This window comes from Procambarus clarkii, chromosome 32 (genome assembly GCF_040958095.1).
Source record: "Procambarus clarkii isolate CNS0578487 chromosome 32, FALCON_Pclarkii_2.0, whole genome shotgun sequence".
Lineage (NCBI taxonomy): Eukaryota > Metazoa > Arthropoda > Malacostraca > Decapoda > Cambaridae > Procambarus > Procambarus clarkii.
This window is the reverse complement of record NC_091181.1, coordinates 31,835,091-31,853,554: the sequence shown is the minus strand read 5'-3', so window position 1 is coordinate 31,853,554 and position 18,464 is coordinate 31,835,091. Positions and strand designations below refer to the sequence as shown.

Below are 18,464 nucleotides of genomic sequence, written 5' to 3'. Positions count from 1 at the left end.
CTTACATAATGAAATGGGTAGCTTTATCATTTCTTAAGAAAAAAATTGGAGAAAATATATATATATATATATATATATTATATATATATATATATATATATATATATATATATACAGTATATATTTTAATATATATATATATATATATATATATATATATATATATATATATATATATATATATATATATATAAAATAAAATAGAACTTGAAAATTGCTTTAATACTTTCATGAATATTTGATCACATTTTCATTACATGCTATTTTATGTGTGGCTTGTACACACACGCTTAAATATTTGTATACACAGAATTGTATATGTGTGTGTGTGTGCAAATAATAAACAACATTCCAGTTATTTTTTTCAATCTTTTGCTGGAATGAAGCCTTCACCATTATTGAGTATAGTTGATCACAGAATAGTGACCCAGACCATTTTTGGAGTGCCTGTTGCCTATTTTTGACTTATTGTGATTAATTTTTCATTTTGTGTGTGCATGTGTAATTACTGCGCTGGCAATGAGTGAAATTTAATCATACTTGACCTGTTTTAACACATTTTATGATACATGAAAATATGATACTATTTTTCTAAATGCAAACAGCTTCTTGTGCAATTTGATGATTTTTTGGGGGAAGTGCAAAATAAATTACTTTTTAGTCAAAATAATGGCATAAGATTATTTATTTTAATTTATCATTGTATCAATTATTTTTGTATTATTATTGTTAGTTATGTTTATGCAATCATTAAGTGCTTTAATACAAAATAATTTTTTAGTGGATTCAAATTACAATACAGGGTTGGACAAAATATTTTCTATTTGTACTTATTTTATTGTATATATTTAAAGCTTTCACACTGTATTATGTTTTGGAAAGTTCATGTAATTGTAGTACTCCATATGTTTATGATATTTTAGTACAGTAGTTATGTTTGCTCAATATATCAACCATGATGTACAATATAGTAAAATGTCCATTATAAAATTACTTCTTTATTTGCCATACACTATAATAAGAGTCCTTCAAGAATAAAATAAATGTATTTGTGTATATAATCAGTGCAGCACTTATAAAATCAAAGGATAAAAAGCCACCATTGAATGTAATGAAAAGCCTCTTGTTGGGTGAACCTTGGTGGCTCCCTGAAGCTATCTCACTGAGATGGCTTTCAACTACTAGATCACAGTAGCCATTGAGTTTTGTTGGCCTTCTGGGGACCAATGCCAGAAACTAGCCCCCTCTTTGAGGCACAAGGAGTGACACTCTGCTATACCACTGGAAAAGCATCCAGAAAGTCAGTACACCAATACAAACCAGACCACTACTGGCTTCATTGCAGCCAAAATCTAAAAACTGCCAAATGAACTCTCCGAACAATGCAAATAATCGGATCTCTTAAAAGAAGCATGTCTTTGCTCTCATTTATCGCACCACTAGTTAGGGAAGGGGGGAAAGAACTTTGTTCATGTGGTCCATTGGCCAATGCCATCAGTTCTGGAACAGATGCACAAAAAAATCTCCCAAACTGATGACCTGGAAGGAAAGACGAGAATCATGAGCCACTGGGGCAGTGCCCAGAAAGAGGCATTATATTATTTTCAGTTCTAATTCTCTGGGGAAAGACCCATGTAGCTCTTTGAGGCTAACTACATATGAAGAAAAAAGAAATGGACTTACCAGGGAGGAGGAGCATTTTAGCAAAAATCTTCACAAGAGCATCATATTTCAGAACATCATGGGTACAAGGGTAAACTGCAGGCTGGTTAGACCTGATGAGACTATGGACAACCTCTGACACACAAGCTTTGGAACAGGGAACCAACAAAACTGGATCAACCCACAAAGTATCAACTGAGACAGAATCAGAACCCTGAAGGTGGTAGTGGCAGTGCAGTGTGTGATGCTGTTGCTCTGCCATTGTCAGTGTAGTGTGTGATGCTGTTGCTCTGCCATTGTCAGTGTAGTGTGTGATGCTGTTGCTCTGCCATTGTCAGTGTAGTGTGTGATGCTGTTGCTCTTCCATTGTCAGTGCAGTGTGTGATGCTGTTGCTCTGCCATTGTCAGTGCAGTGTGTGATGCTGTTGCTCTGCCATTGTCAGTGCAGTGTGTGATGCTGTTGCTCTGCCATTGTCAGTGTAGTGTGTGATGCTGTTGCTCTTCCATTGTCAGTGCAGTGTGTGATGCTGTTGCTCTGCCATTGTCAGTGCAGTGTGTGATGCTATTGCTCTGCCTCTGCAGAGACACAGTATGCATGTCTAACAGCCGCAGATAACTGCACAGACCACAATACTGTACTGATATTTTAGTTGGAGTTACACTTTTAATTAGGTTTACATTTTTAGCAAAGGTCAGCTTCTCTTTGCCATGTGGAAATATTCCAGGGGTGAGTAGCCAAACAGCTGGAAGTCTGGTTCATACAGGTCGGCGAGCGCCCGCAGGAGATTCAGTGGAACCTGTCTGAAGTAGAACTGTGCAGCCTCGCTCGTCCCGTTGTACATGTCAAATCTGGAATAGTGCAGATGATAAATACAATGAGTTAAATTCTGTGTAAGTAATTCATTATAAAATACAAGTAAAAAACAAAATATAGCTAAGTTCTTTCTCATTCAAGCAAATTGTGAAATGTCTACACTGTACTGTATTAGGATGATACTGTAATATATTAGATTATTTGAGATTTATCACAAAAAACAGCTAATTTTAAACAAACTTGCATTTTTCTAGTAACATAAAAATCTACAAATCAAAGATGAGACATTGTGTGAGTGAACACACACAGCATGGCTGAATTAATGCTGCTTACTTGGAGGCATGAGTGTGGGCATTGAGGAGGAGGTGCTGAAGGCCCAGCTCCCGGATTATATACTCGTGGTCATCCCCAAGTGTCTCCACTTGGGCAATAACATTGTAGTCCAGCTGGCAGGGCGAACACGTCACCCAGTAGGGACGCCAGTGTAGGTTTACCGGCCACCAGCCCTTCTTCCTAGGGGCAAGGGTACAGTGAGCCATGTGTGGGGGGTGGGGAAGAGTGAGCAGAAATATAGTGAATCCTGGAAGTACAGTGAAGGGTAGAAGTTCAGTTAGGCAGGTGGGAGAACACTGATGAATAAGCCGAAGGCAATTAGAGCCTTGTGTGAGAATTTGGGGATAAAATTTACCTAATTTACCTAACATTATTGGCCACGAGGACATGAAGCTGGCGCCTTGTCGAGGGTCCCCATATTTGACGATCTTCTCCAGGTGGATTTTAAACCCTAACAGAGTTTTGGCATTTGTGCTTTTGGTGGGTAGGTGGTTCCATGGGTTTATAACCCTATGGGTGAAAAGCATCTCCTGTTTTCAATCCTACAGTGAGGTTTGTTGAGCTTGAAACCATTGCTCTTTAATCACATTTGAAGGGTTGGATGTTCAGTGAGGCACAAATAAGTGGATACAGTGAATACAGTAAGCAGTTTACGAAAGGAGGAGTGTAATTTATTTGAGAGGTAATATACGTGTGAAGAGTAGGTATGCTAGAGATGCTATAACGATGATGATACTTTTCAAGATGCTAGTGCTCTATAGAGTGGAATACTGTTGCACAATGACAGCCCCTTTCAAAGCTGGAGAAATTGGTGACCTTGAGAGTATGCAGAGATCCCTTATTGCTAGAATCCACTTAGTAAAACATCTAAAATATTGGGACTGACAAAAATGCCTAAATCTGTATTCTCTTGAGCGCAGGTGGGAGAGATACATAATAATTTACACATGGAAAATATTAAGAGGGGCTGGTCCCAAACCTGCACACAGAAATAACACCACATGAGACCAGAAGGCATGGCAGGATGTGCAGAATACCCCTGTAGAAAAGCAGATGTGCAATAGGTATTCTAAGAGAGAACTATTAACATCAAAGGCCTGACACTGTTCAACATGCTTCCACTACACATAGGGGCATAACTGGTCGACCCCTCAAAGTGTTCAAGAGAGAACTCGATAAGCACCTCCAAAGGATACCTGATCAACCAGGTTGTGATTCATACATCAGGCTGTGAGCAGCCGCATTCAACAGCTTGGATGACCAGTACAAGTATGGTGCAAGAAACCAGGAGGCCTGATATAAGGAACCAGGGACTGGGCCACAGGGACGTTGAGTCCCGAAATCATCGCAAGGTAACCACAAGGCAAGGTATGCACTAATGCTCACGTATACCTGAATGACTGAAATACAGTATATGTATAGTGGATTATTTGGGAGTCATACTTCTGGGACCAGACTTTGATGAAAATGACTTGGTTGGTAAGTCAAAGTTGTTTCTGACAGCACTGCCTGTGAGAACCTGTCTGTTTTGTTCTTGAAAACTTAAACATTTATTTTAACTGGAAAAAGGTTGAAAAGCCCTGGGGCTTTGATTTTCATACAATTCTGATTGTGCCAATAGTGCCTACATTTTCTGATATATTCCCCCATTCCAGTAACTTATTTTATTGTGAACATTTGGGATCTATTAAATTCATGTACTGTACACATTGTGATATATCTCTCATCTCCTTTCCAGAAAATATATTTTTGAGTGTTTTGAGGTGGTCCCAGTAATGTGCTTTACTGCATCTGTGCATGCTCTAAGTCTCTCTATATAGGCTATACCCTATGATGGCCAAACAACACAGCAGAAGTTGGAGAAACGACGACATTTCAATCCGTCCTGGACCATTATCAAGTCGTATTTTACGACTTGATAATGGTCCAGGACGGACCGAAACACCATTGTTTCTCCATGTTCTATTGTGTGGTTTGGTCATCATATCTTCAGTCACGTTATTGTGACTCATCGTCTGCCTATACCCTCTATTTCGAATGTCTCCCATTGTGGTAAGGGTGACGAGTGCAGGGCAATATTCCATACGAGATAGTAAGAGTGATTTTTAAAATAAGATCATTGCAGTAGTATCCTATTTGTTAATATTTTAATAATTTATCTTATAATTTTACCGGCTGATGCTTAGTTTGTTTTACTATGCTCACAAAACATTTGGTTATCAGTCATTATTATTCCTATACTGTATCCTTTACATGTTAACATTCTATTAGAAGTGATTGTGTCTTGTATCCAATGTGTGTTCTTAATTTTATCCATATCAAACTAATTGAAGTGTGTTGCTGTTGAAAATTATACTTTTCATTCCCCGCTGAAAGTTGTAGATAACTGCTTGTAGTTTTTTAGTTTTCTATGCAAAAAAGATCTAATTGTATTAGAATTGAATTTGACTAAGGTATCCATAGATTAATGGAATTAAAATGAAGCATTAGAGGAGTGGATTGCAAAATGAAAGATTCAATGAGAGCTTGCATAGGGGCATTGTATATTGGAGTCAATATATGGGTGGGTAGCACAACCTTGCACAATTCGATTGCTCACCGAGTAAGAGACAGGTAAAACATCAGCAACAACAAAGATAGAACTATTATCAGAGAGGAAGCTAGACATAAGATCACAGAGACAAGATGGGAAGACAATGGGTACAAGTTGGAGAGTAAAGATTTTTTCCAAACCATTAAACCTATTAAAACAAAATTAAAGCATTCTTCTTACCTGAACTTTATTTGATCAGTCCGGACATGGCTGAGAAACTGGGTGAAGGTTGGATGGTTGGTGGTGGTGGTATTTGCCAAGCCCAGGGACTCTGCCTTGATATTACTGGAGGCTGTCCTGCTGGAGTCTTCATACCGGTGAGCGATCTTATGCTGCAGCTTCAAGTATGGATCATTGCTGCCCTTGACTCTCAACATTTTGTCTCTATAGAAGTAATAGTTTGGTGCCTGATAGTAATATACATGAACTTCTCTAAAGCTTTTTATAAGGTACCACATTAATTAAAGACAAGCAAGTAAATTAGATTAAAGTATAGCACATAGCTATAAACATAGATTAAATAATCAAATACTAGAATGGATACAACAAGGACCAACTTAACTGCTTGGTTTCATTCAGAGTTCATAGCACATCAGAGAGACACTTGACCATCTCACTGACCAGTCACGTGGCAACACACATCAACAATCCTGTCTTGACACTTGGACAACCAATCTTTTTTTTTTTTTTTTTTTGAGATATATACAAGAGTTGTTACATTCTTGTACAGCCACTAGTACGCGTAGCGTTTCGGGCAAGTCCTTAATCCTATGGTCCCTGGAATACGATCCCCTGCCGCGAAGAATCGTTTTTTCATCCAAGTACACATTTTACTGTTGCGTTAAACAGAGGCTACAGTTAAGGAATTGCGCCCAGTAAATCCTCCCCGGCCAGGATACGAACCCATGACATAGCGCTCGCGGAACGCCAGGCGAGTGTCTTACCACTACACCACGGAGACTGTAAATAAAACATAGAAGGAAAAATTACTGCATCTACTTTGTATTCCTCCCATGTTGGTGTTAATTGTTTCTTTGGCAATGAAACTGCAATGTTTCATTTTATTGGCATTTGGCAACGAGACACAGCAAACGAGACACAGCAAACCTGTCACTGGCAGTTGCAAGGGAATTAATGCAAATGCCTTCGAGGATTCTCAGGAACACTTATTGACACTGTAACGTATGTTTATGTTACAGTACATTGTTGGGTAGATTAGATACATGGTGTTTAGTGGGTTTTCATATTTATTTAATGGTCTTACCTTGAGGTGCTTCCTTGAGGTGCTTCCGGGGCTTAGTGTCCCCGCAGCCCGGTCGTCGACCAAGCCTCCTGGTTGCTGGACTGATCAACCAGGCTGTTAGACGCGGCTGCTCGCAGCCTGACGTATGAGTCACAGCCTGGTTGATCATGTATCCTTTGGAGGATACAGCAGTATCTTGGATACAGCAGTGTCGTAGATATTGAGACGGAGCTTGGATGAGAGCAGAGAGCTGAGTGAGGCCGGAGTCGCAGAGCTCTATGCGGGAGAGCATGGCGGCTCGATGGGGAAGCTGCTCAGAATTCGTAGTTATAAAGTTCCGGGTTCAATTCCCGGCAGAAGTGGAAACAAATGGGCAGAGTTTCTTTCACCTTGATGCCTCTGTTCACTTAGCAATAAATAGGTACCTGAGAGTTAGACAGCTGCTACGGGCTGCTTCCTGGGGGTGTGTGAGTGGAAAAAAATCAGTTGATTGATTGACAGATGAGAGGCCAAAGAGCCGGAACTCAACCCACGCAAGCATAACTAGGTGAATACATACACCGACACACACCGTATGCAACTCACTGGGCCTTGGTCTCACCGGTAAGCAGAAAGGAGGCGCTCAAATGGGTGTCTGACGATGATGAGTCTCATGGAGTCAGCGAGAAGTCGTTCCCTGTCCCTGGCAGAGCCTGGTGGAGGGAAGAGCTGCTTCACCTGCCCATGAAGGCTCTCGTTCTCCACCTTCCCTGCCAGCATCAGCAGATACTTCACCCATGTCGTCGATGCTGCCTGCAGCACAAGGTTCATCACTTGTATATGTATATATGGTATATAATATAACATATGTATATTTCATTCACGTGGGCACTAGGAAACTTGAACCGCCGACCTCACAAGCATGAAGCGGAAGCTCTACCACTGTACTATGAGACTAGCCATAATAGGAAAGATTTCAGAGGCAACCACCTGCTGACCAACTGAAATTTTATACTTTCTCCGGCTTGCAAGATTTAGTAACCACGCCCACGTCATATAAATTGTCAACCACACTATCATGGAAATAAACATTTCATTCACGAAATAAATGTTTATTTCCTCAATAGTGTAGTTGACAATTTGTATATGTATTTGTATCTAAGATAACAATTTCGAAAAAAATATCTAATTTCAGGAAAACTGTTTGTTAGGCAACTTGGCCTTTTAGGCACAAAACACACACACACACACACACCTATTACACTTAGGTATTTAAACACGCACGCACGCACGCACGCACGCAGGCGAGCGAGCACGTGCGTGCGTGCAAATAAATCAACACCGAGACCCCTACCTTAAATATCGGGCACCAGACAAAGTGGTGTTGAGGGACCCATCTGAGATTGGTGTAGACAGGGTAAAGCTTGGCCACACCTGTCACGTTGGTAGTATGACACACCTCCTGCACCCTCAGCCTCCTCTCCCTGAGCACCTTCTGCCGCGCCTCCCTCATTTCCTCCGTCTGCATGCAGTAGCACCGACAGCACAGGGTAGTAGATGGGAAATGCTAGTAAGATGCTTTTCAGTGATGCAGTACACAAAATTATAACCATAAGATGTTTATGTGAATTTACCTGAGGGACACTTAACACGCTATAGTGGCTTCCACGAGGACAGGAAGCCGGTGGCTTGTCAAATGCCACCCCCCCCCCTCCTTATCTTGAGGTTATCTTGAGATGATTTCGGGGCTTTAGTGTCCCCGCGGCCCGGTCCTCGACCAGGCCTCCACCCCCAGGAAGCAGCCCGTGACAGCTGACTAACTCCCAGGTACCTATTTACTGCTAGGTAACAGGAACTTCCTTCCCTCCATTTGTCCTAATGATTTTTTAAATTTGGATTTTACAGTTTAGCAGTGTTTTTGGTATTTACGGCTTCGGCAGGTAGGCGATTCCACGTATTTATAACCCCATGAGTGATAAAGCATCTCCTGTTTTCAGTCCATGTATTGTGGTTTGTTGCCACAATATGGTAAGCCCTCAGATAAAATTCAGGCAAATATTTGGAACTAATTCTTCTAATACTTCCCAGGTGTATATTATGATTTATTTCCTTCGCTTTACTGTCAGAAAATTCAGGTTGATGCAATATAATCGTTTCCAATAATTTAGTAGTTTTATCAAGCAGATTTGGGCAGTGATAAATTAATGGTCTTTACATGTGTTTTTGTTGTACTATTATATTGCTGAAAACATTATATCAACCGGTCCTCAGACTAAGTCCATTCTATGGACCCCAAAGACGCATTCATTAATTTTAACATGTTGTTCATTCAAAATAGGAATTTATCATATATAAATTAATATTGTTATATATTAGCAAATTGTGTATATTTAGGCATTGGTTAGGTTAGGTGTTTGGGTTCTGTTGAGGATTATTTGTATTTGTAGTACGTGGGTGAAGCATTTACAGCGTTGTGGTTCGATGTTCCAAGTCTTCAGCGAAGCACTTGTTCCGGAAGGGTTCGGACGTCTTCCGTTGTGAGTTGTGTGTAAACCGTTTTTCATTCGTAAACGGGGTTTGGCGGGTGCATGGAATGGACTTTGGCCTTTGTTTGTGAGGACAGGCTGCTGAAAGGGAGTTAGGGTCGTGGGAGAGTTGTAGCAAAGTCAATCTAGTCGAGACCGCACTTACATCGCCTGTCCTCAGGCTAGGCTCCTCCAACCGGCGGTTGATTCCAAAGACGCATTCATTAATTTTAACATATTGTGTATTCAAAATTTGTCTTTTCTCCAATATAAGTTACTATTATTACATACTAGAATGTGTTGAATAGTTGAGCCTAACTTAGGTTATAATGTTCAGTTGAACATTATTGGAATTTGCAGTACGGGAAGGAAACGTATAGAGATGGGATCCGAGCAGAGAACGTGAACGAAACACTGCTCGAAACAAAAATACTTGCGTCTTCAGTTGGTAGTCGTGTGTAAAGTGTTTTTCACTAACGAGCATTTGGCCTTAGTTGTTGAGGACGGGCTGCGCCTGTTGGTCGTGAGAGTGAACGTCTTGCTTCGTTGACGTACGTGTATGTGATCTATGTAAGTTATGTCATTTATTTTTTTTGTTTTTTATTAAGGAGTATCCAGAGTAACCAGTCGAGTCATTCACTTATTATTATCGTACTGACCAAGATGTGATATAATTTCGTGTGATGCATGTGTACCGTAATTAGGAAATGTATAGTTAAAATTATACAATTAAGCCACAAACCCTCAGGTTTTGCTGTCGTCCAGCGGCAGCAAAACTAGCACACTTTACACACACAGAAATCACAATAGCGTGATACATCAAATGAACAAAAGCTGGGATGCTCCCGGACGCAGGTTCGAATTCCCGTCACGGCCCTTGTTGATTTGTTCTAACACATTTTATTACGAGAATAGTCTACTTTTACCGCTAGGAGTCCATTGTTCAGCACCTACACACCGGAAGTCAGTCTCCACCACCACGGAGCACAAAACAATTGTGAATTCAGAAGACATCCTCTAGACGAAGCTGGAATAACAAGGCTGAAACTTCCCTTCCTTGTTATGGCTGAATGTGGCGATAACAACATTTTATTTATAAGATGTACAAAGGGTTGGTTCATAGTGCAGTAGTCAGCAGGTACAATATTTTTGTTTTACAAGGCCATTTGCGCACAGCGTTACTGGGTCATGGGCGTCCTTATTCAGGGCCTTACACTGTAAGGTTATCGGGAGACATTTACGTGGAGCGTAAGCGTCTTGAGACTTTCAGTTTATCAGTGTTCTTCATAATTCTGTCGCACGTTATGCTCCGAACGGTCTATTGCAAGGGGGTTGTCGGTAGGGTCTCGGTAGGACAGTTGGGTTCGTTATCGATTCACACTCTGGAATCTCGAGTTCCAATCTCTGGCGGGAAAGAAATGGTTGGGTAAATTTTATTTCACTTTATGCCTCTGTTCACCTAGCAGTAAATATGGTACCCGGGGAGTTAGTCAAGTGCTGTGAGGTTGCATCCTTCGGAGGGGGTCGACCTCGATATCAGCCTAACATATATATTATGTTAGCGAGCGGGACAGTGCTGGTCGCCTGTCCCACTAAAAATAACAACTTGTAAGGAAGTATAATTAAAGAGTTTTAAAGGCATTAATTTAACCAACAAATTTGTATTCAAATAAAACATTCGGTGTACCTTCAAGCTTGCTAAGGATCCAGCTGCTAAGTCATCTTGACGAAGAATGGGATAATTGCTTTTAATTAGAAATAATAATAATGTCTATCCAACCCGACCCAGTTCCACAATACCTACTTTAAATAAATGTTCAGCATTTATTAAAGCTGAGAAAATCTCTCCATACATTAAGAAATCTTGAGCTACTAGCCTAATATTAAATTTTTGGGAGTTGCGAAACTTTACGTATAAGGAGGAAAATATGAACATGAATGCAGCAGTTTTCACAGGCTGTAAATGAACATTATCCAGCAAGTGATGATAAATGTGCATTAGCATCTCGAGTTACTAAATACTCCTTCACAGTGTCTTACCCAAGTGCCACTCAGACTCTTGACAACATCCTTCTTGTACAGCTTCTGGTTCCTGGCGCGAGGTCTGGTGGGGAGCACCAGGTCCTCTCGCCTTGGGGTCATCTCTGCTACGTCGCCCAAGACAACTTGCTTAACTACGACTTCCGAAGAACTGGATGTTTTCACGAAGGCCTTGTTTGAGTCGGTGTTATACTGCGTGAAATTATTCATTAAAGTATTTGCACAAAAGCCATCACAGAGGTTGTCTTCGTGCGCCGTCGGTGTCGTCGGGTGACTGGGAGTTGTACCGAACTGGACAGACGGTGTGTAGTGATTGGGTTGTATCCTGAACAGCATCACGTGAGCTACAGCACACAACGTCAGCACCACCAGCACCAACAGTAATCGACACACTCTTTTCCTTCCCTTTCCGAAGCACTTCACTGCATCTGTAGCAGTGCCCATCATAGTAAGACGATCTTCTGGTCAAAACGCAAAAGAGCGGCAATGTTCCGTAGCTGAAAATTCTCTAGATATGAATATGCTTCAGAGCCGATGGGTAGAATTATTTGTTAATATTCGTAAGCACCGCTCCAGTTTCACAAAATACGCAGTTGAAGGAAGCGAGGGGCGTGGCTCACAAGGTGGCGGCTACGCCCTCACGTCACGAGCGACAGGGGGACACTGACGGCATACCGACCCTTCCAGTGTTGATGCATGGCGGTCTCGCCTTATCTGATGCTGTCTTACACTCTGAAATTACGTTTATATTATATTTAAACATATACATCTTATTTGTAACTGGCCATTCAGTTCCATGTAACTGGCCATGTGACGTCTGTTACATATATTTATGTTAAATATATGTGACAGACCCTCGCGCTCACAGTTCCGTGACAAGAGAGCTTAACTCTCTTGTCAAGCTTAACTGCCAACACACCTCCACATAGTGACAGCAAGGCGGACAGCATGTTCAAGTTTTCAAGAGAAAACTACATAGTTTTCTTCAAGAGGTTCCGGACCAACCGGGCTGTGGTGGATATATAGGCCTGCGGGCCACTCTTATTTATTTATTTATTTATGCATATACAAGAATGTACATAAGGAATGTGAGGATACAATTATGGTAATTACAGTCTTGTAAAGCCACTAGCAACAAGCAACAAGAGGTCACGACCTCTCCGTAGGGTGCAGTCGTACCTCCACAGATCGCCAGTATCAGCTATTGATACTGGTAATGGCTCCAAAGGGCCGCCACTTACGGGCTGTTCATGCCCGTGCCACCTTTTGGGTGGCTTAATCTTCATCAATCTCAATCCAAGCAACAGCCAAGCTCTCGCAAGTCAAGCCTGACCTCAGTCCGGGCTTGGGGAGTAGAACTCCCAGAACCCCATCAAGCAGGTATGCCCGCTTCCTATCATAACTCGCACTATATTTCCCATTTTGAAACTTTTCCCTTCGCTTGTGCCTCTCCATCCACTTTACTATTTCGTTTCTATGCCCGAAACGCTTTGCGTAATAGTGGCTTTAGGCATTGTATGTACTAGCTCTACCTATAAGTCAACCAATCTTTGTAAAAATTTCTTGTATGTATGTACCTTACCTAAATAAACATTTATTTATTTATTTATTTACTGAAAAATAAGGTGTGCATCATTTCTATGTACTTTCTTAATCCCAAATGTATCTTCTTGTATATAAATAAATAAAAACAAATGGGTCTCGGTAGTACAGTTGAGTTCGTTCTCAAACTCACAGTCGGGAATCCCGGGCGGGACAGAATTGGTTGGGCACGTTTCAATCACCTAATCCCTCTGTTTACCTAGTAGTAAATAGGTAACCAGGAGTTAGCTTGCTTTGAGATTGCATCTTAGAGAGGGGCAGTGGTTCGGTCCTGGAGGCGGGGACATCTTAGAGAGGGGCAGTGGTTCGGTCCTGGAGGAGGGGACATCTTAGAGAGGGGCAGTGGTTCGGTCCTGGAGGCGGGGATACTTCGCTATTTAGATTTAGATTTTTTATTCAGGTAAAAAAGCTTAACTTAAGCTAAAAAAAAAAGCTTAAGCTATAAGCTTAACGTCTATATAGCAGTCCCCGTGACGCAGGTGTAATTAAAGCACTCGCCCGACGCTTCGCGAGCGCTTTGCCTGGGTTGGTATTGACCGGGGAGGATTGACTGGCCCCAATCCTTAACTCTATTCTGAGGACCGGTAGAGGATGGATGGTAGAGGACCCCCATACCCATCATATGGATGGTAGAGGACCCCCATACCCATCATATGGATGGTAGAGGACCCCCATACCCATCATATGGATGGTAGAGGACCCCCATACCCATCATATGGATGGTAGAGGACCCCCATACCCGTCGTATGGGTGGCAGTGGGCCCCATACCCATCATAAGGGTGGTAGTGGACCCAATACCCATCGTGTAACTAGTTACGCTCCCTATATCAATCCTGTGGGCGGTAGTGAAGGTTGCTAGTGTCTAAAAGAAGGCTTAATGAATTTCATTTACGTATCGGAAAAACATTTTTAATAACCGTTTTAAACCAGACATTCCTAATGTTAAACTTCCTCTCGTCCTCAGGTCCGGCCAACTACAGGCAGACAAGAGAAGGCAACGAGGACAGTCTCTGTACTGAGCATCAGCGACGGGATACAACGATGGTCTGCCCGTCACCACTTGGTCTTCTGATCTTCGAGCTCGCTTGCTGACGACACCTCGGGCCGATTCTAGAGTCAAATGTTGAATTTCTGTAATAAAATTAACTCAAAACACTTATTTTATCCTTCCTTGTATAATTCTGAAGTTGGAGAACAAGATCAGACCTGTTAGTCATGTGGCTCTCAAACTTACTTTAACTAATTTTGTAGATTAGACATTTTTGTATGTTTTCCATTCTTTGATACAGAAGTCCAGATGGATACACTAGTGAATGAGAGGAATAGTTTGAATAACCACTGAAGAGTTCTTTCATTTAATTGTCCTACTGCCTGGTATTTATAAGGTTGAATTAATTTTGGGATGGCTTGTACCTTTAGTGGCAGATACGTCTGATAGCTTTCTTTCAAGAGATCAACGGTACTGTTAATGTAGTTTTTAGCTATAAGAAACCATGCCAGCAGCATCAGGTGGAAAGCTTTTAGAGCTAGGTTAGTGGAACAAGAGATCTTGGGGGGGGGGGGCGGAAGAGGCTGGGATTAATCTAGTCACCAATAGGGGGATCAACGCAGAAGACCAGCGAGTGTTTAAGAAACTTTTCCCCGTTCAGGCGACAGCCCCAGCATCTGTACTCTTGCTCCAGGGCGTCTCAGCACTAGTCACTGCACTTTAGTGGGAGGCGAGAGACTAAAGGAATTATCATAAGGCACCAAACCAGGAAGGCTATGTAGCACCATCAAATATTCATTTTTAATTAAAAATGGCAATTCACCTTCAATCAAGTAAAACCTATATTTAAGTATAAATCTTAGTTCACAATTAAAACTTTGAGATTAGACAAGCTTAATACTTAACATGTGTGCATCACAGTCTTGTTCCAAATTGTAATCTGCTAATCAACAAAAATACACAAGTTTAATGAACATTTTTAACTTTGCTAGAATTCACAATTTTCTTTCCCGCTCCACCCGCCATTTTTTTCCTAAAAAGATTTAATTAAATCTGGTCCATATATAAATTTGCATTTATGATGTGTACAAGTTAAATAATAGTTTAGAGATATTTATTAATCATACTGGGTCGCAATATAGAATACACTTCTGTGGCTAGAAAAATAAGCAACTAAGGAAATCATCTAGTTACCATATTAGAATGGGTTTATAATAAAAACCTGTAAAACTTATTTTACGACATCGGAGAGTTGAGCCGCCGTTAAAGTTTGATATTAACTGCTAAATAAAGAAGAAACTGAACAAAAGCCATTCATCTTTGAAACCTAGAGGTGTCCATGGGAGCGAGGCCCACAACCAAGTTTTACAATGACTCCCCATACACTGGTTTGTAGGGGAGGGGGGTACTGGTACACATTTGTCCCCCCCCCTCCCCAGGTGCATGGTGCCAATGTCATGTCAGTGATATTAAAGTCTATCAATTAATAGTTTAACAAGTTAGATTTGTGGATTTGTTAATTTCTTAAAATACAAAGTTACACTAACGACACTTGGGTCGTTAGAAAGTTTTGTGAACAAGCATAAAGCGACCTCCCGGTTCAGGTATTCAAGAATAATATGAGCTAGTTTAAGTTCTAATATTTTACAACTTAACATTCAGGAAACCAGGCCATTTTCTGGCAAAAAAAAAAATATCTAAGGCTGGTCTCACGACACCACGTAATGTCGTGCCACTTTATCCCGTCGATATAAATGTTCAGTACCGAGACAGTCTTTGTTGCCTTCCCTGTTGTACGGCAGCGGTCGCCCGAACCTGGGAAGGGAAGAGAAGAGTTAACAGAGGTATTATACTCCTTAAAATAAGATCTTAAATATTATGGCAAGATTAACTTTGAAACTGTTTCGCAGCCGTTTAAGCCCTTATGAGTAACCTGGAATCTTTTTAAAAGTCTACCAACACCCCGTACGTTATGACAATTTAAGTTGTATTACAAATGAATAAAGTAAAACAAGCCATACTGACCCTCCAGCGTGAGACTAGGAGGACGGTGTACCAAGATGACCTCCAGGTGGTAGTGCCTCGCTCGTTGCCGCTTGTACACGAACTGGAGCCCACCTAACAATTCTTAGAACAATTTGCTATTTAGTGTTAGAACTTTAAATATGGTCATCCTACTGGACTGTGCACATGTTTCAATAATGTAACCATGTTAAACACTAATAAAAACTAAATTTGTCTGGCGTTAACTATGAAGTAGTCCTTACCCTTGTCTACTACTAACTAGCTGGAAGCCTCTGCCAAGACTAGCAGTAAGAGTTTGACCACAGCTGTAGGCATCAGTGTTCACACCATTAGAAATTGTTTTTACCGCCCTCGTTTCCACGTATGCAAGACTAAAAAATTCAAAATATTTAAGAGAAGTCATTGTGTAACCTATATCTGACACTAAGCACATTACCGTTTTGATCTATGATTTATAGTAACCAAATCAAAGTACATTTATTTACCATATTACCAGGTATTCCACAGGATAGCGTAGAGTTTGCCGTGTCCTTGAAGGCCGAGAGTACGTTAAGCTGGGGGCCGTGGGACCAAAGGAAGCTGGGTACCTTTACTGTAAATACATTAATGCTACACCTTCAGTAACAATCGTGTGAACAGTCAGTTTAATTTTCTTATACTAAAGTAAAAACTACATTGAAACAAGTGTTAACATTGACCTCTAAGTATCTGGAACAGTCAACGTGCATGGCTATGTTGTACATTACCAAACCACAACTAGGTGCTAGAGCAATCCACTGGAGAAGTGTCCAGAGACTAGCGTCTGAATTTTACTTACGGCGCGTTTGTCAAGTTTGACTGCCTTGTATAGACCGCCGGGGCGCCCACAAGCTCACCACTACGAACCCTTCTACGGTAGTCAAGTTAATCTCAGGTGCAATAGAACGATTATTCCGTTAACTATTTTAATGAACTATTTACACAACTACACTAATTTCAATCATGAAAGATTCAAAGCGACTGAAATGCCAATACGTTAAGACAATTTTAAGATTAATATATTACGATAGTTATATAATTAACGTTAATAGTAAAAAACAGACTAACACATGTTAAGACAGTTTTGACTTAACATTTTAAATACTAGTAACCCCTTGGTACACTCAAATTTGTTATGTATTCAACTGAATTTTAAGGCTGAAGACCAGACGTTAAGGGCTAGCTAGCCTCCCGCACGATACAAGTGGGGTAGAGGAGCGTCACAGGCTGGTTTGTGTCAGCTATAGGGCCACACGCAGCATCATGCGCACCTTACCCAACCTTCGACTCTTCTAGGCAAATAGGAAATTGTAATTTTTTCCCTATACACTTTAACAGTGCCAGTACGGGGAAACCAAGGGAAAGGGAGGGAGGGGGGGGGAAGGGAGACATTCACCAAAGGGGGAGGGAGGGACAAAGGAGAGAGGGGGCGCAACAAAGGGGGAAAGGGAGGAGGACGCAGGAAAGTGAGGGAAGGGCGCTCAATAAAAGGGGGGAGGGCGCGCAACAAAAGGGGGGGGAAGGGGGGGGGGACGCAACAAAAGTGGGGGGGGGAAAGGGAGGGGGACGCAACATGGGGCAGAGGGGAGGGGGACGCAACATGGGGCAGAGGGAGGGGCCCCCACATACAGCTCACCTCCAAGAGACGAAGCTGGAACTGTATACCAAAAGTGAGGTAAAACACACTGAAGTGTATTTTGTCTCATCGTCACCTTTATACCCAGCAGCCAACCAAACCCGGCCACTGATTGGTTGACATTCACCCTGAAACTCACCTCATTGGTTAACATTTCACGAGTCTGAAGTGTCAATTATCAATGGCCAACAGCCACTCCTTCACTTCCCTATATATGAACGAGTCTCTTATGAACCAATAATGATCCCCAGCTTGTATGTTTGAAGTTCTTAATTTCAAAATCTAACTCACAAACCAAATACAACATTCTATTGTAAATGTTGCAACATAACAACAGGTACAACAGAGCAACATTGGCAGTGAAGTAGTAATCGTCCGTCAGTCAAGAACTGTTAATGGCAGCTCGACAACTACAATATACTGTACAGTATATGCAATACTAGACTAACAAACCCAACAACCCAAAGTTCCTGATACAACACTGGATGATGTTAAATATTTGCTTTCAATTGACTTAAGATATTGCTTCTTAATGACAAATTAAGTGAATTTAACTCATTGAAGTGTGGACATTTATACTTTATAATAACTATTAACGTCCAGAATGACATTGTTCAGAATATTATTCTGCACAAGTGGCGTTGTCTACGATCACTTCTTGACGCCGGACGGGTCCTCGGTGCTCCTCTCGTCTTAAAAACAACACTTCCTACCATCTTCTTCGCTCTTTCTGTCTCTGCCTCCCCAAGGTACTCCTCGAGCGCCTGGAACCAGATTCACGAAAGCACTTACGTAAACACTTACGAACCTGTACATCTTTGCTCAATCTTTGGCAGCTTTGTTTACAATTATATAACAGTTAATGAGCTCCGAAGCACCAGGAGGCTGTTTATAACAAAAACAACAGTTGATTGGGTAGGTTTCATGCTTGTAAACTGTTTAATAAATGAAAACAAAGCCGTCAAAGATTGAGGAAAGATGTACACGTTCGTAAGTGCTTGCGTA

At 41.3% G+C, this 18,464-nt stretch overlaps 1 protein-coding gene and 1 long non-coding RNA gene across 3 annotated transcripts; both read right to left on the bottom strand.

Annotated features, from left to right (window-relative positions):
* Positions 1-227: 227 nt before the first annotated feature.
* On the bottom strand, positions 228-11,775 carry LOC123759364 (carbohydrate sulfotransferase 10). The gene is made up of 6 exons (XM_045744315.2): positions 11,190-11,775; positions 7,979-8,146; positions 7,247-7,437; positions 5,583-5,786; positions 2,810-2,989; positions 228-2,511 (listed from the first exon to the last, which is right to left on the bottom strand). Exons 1-6 carry the CDS (start codon positions 11,634-11,636, stop codon positions 2,355-2,357), a joined length of 1,347 nt encoding a protein of 448 aa, XP_045600271.2. The 5' UTR covers positions 11,637-11,775; the 3' UTR covers positions 228-2,354.
* A 2,823-nt stretch (positions 11,776-14,598) lies between these two features.
* LOC138370416 (uncharacterized) lies at positions 14,599-17,607 on the bottom strand. Of its 2 annotated transcripts, none has more exons than XR_011230137.1 (5): positions 17,460-17,607; positions 16,291-16,397; positions 16,048-16,110; positions 15,806-15,907; positions 14,599-15,595 (listed from the first exon to the last, which is right to left on the bottom strand). It is a non-coding gene; the product is annotated as an uncharacterized lncRNA (long non-coding RNA). The 2 variants fall into 2 exon arrangements; XR_011230138.1 differs by lacking the exon at positions 17,460-17,607 and adding an exon at positions 16,623-17,178.
* Positions 17,608-18,464: the final 857 nt, after the last annotated feature.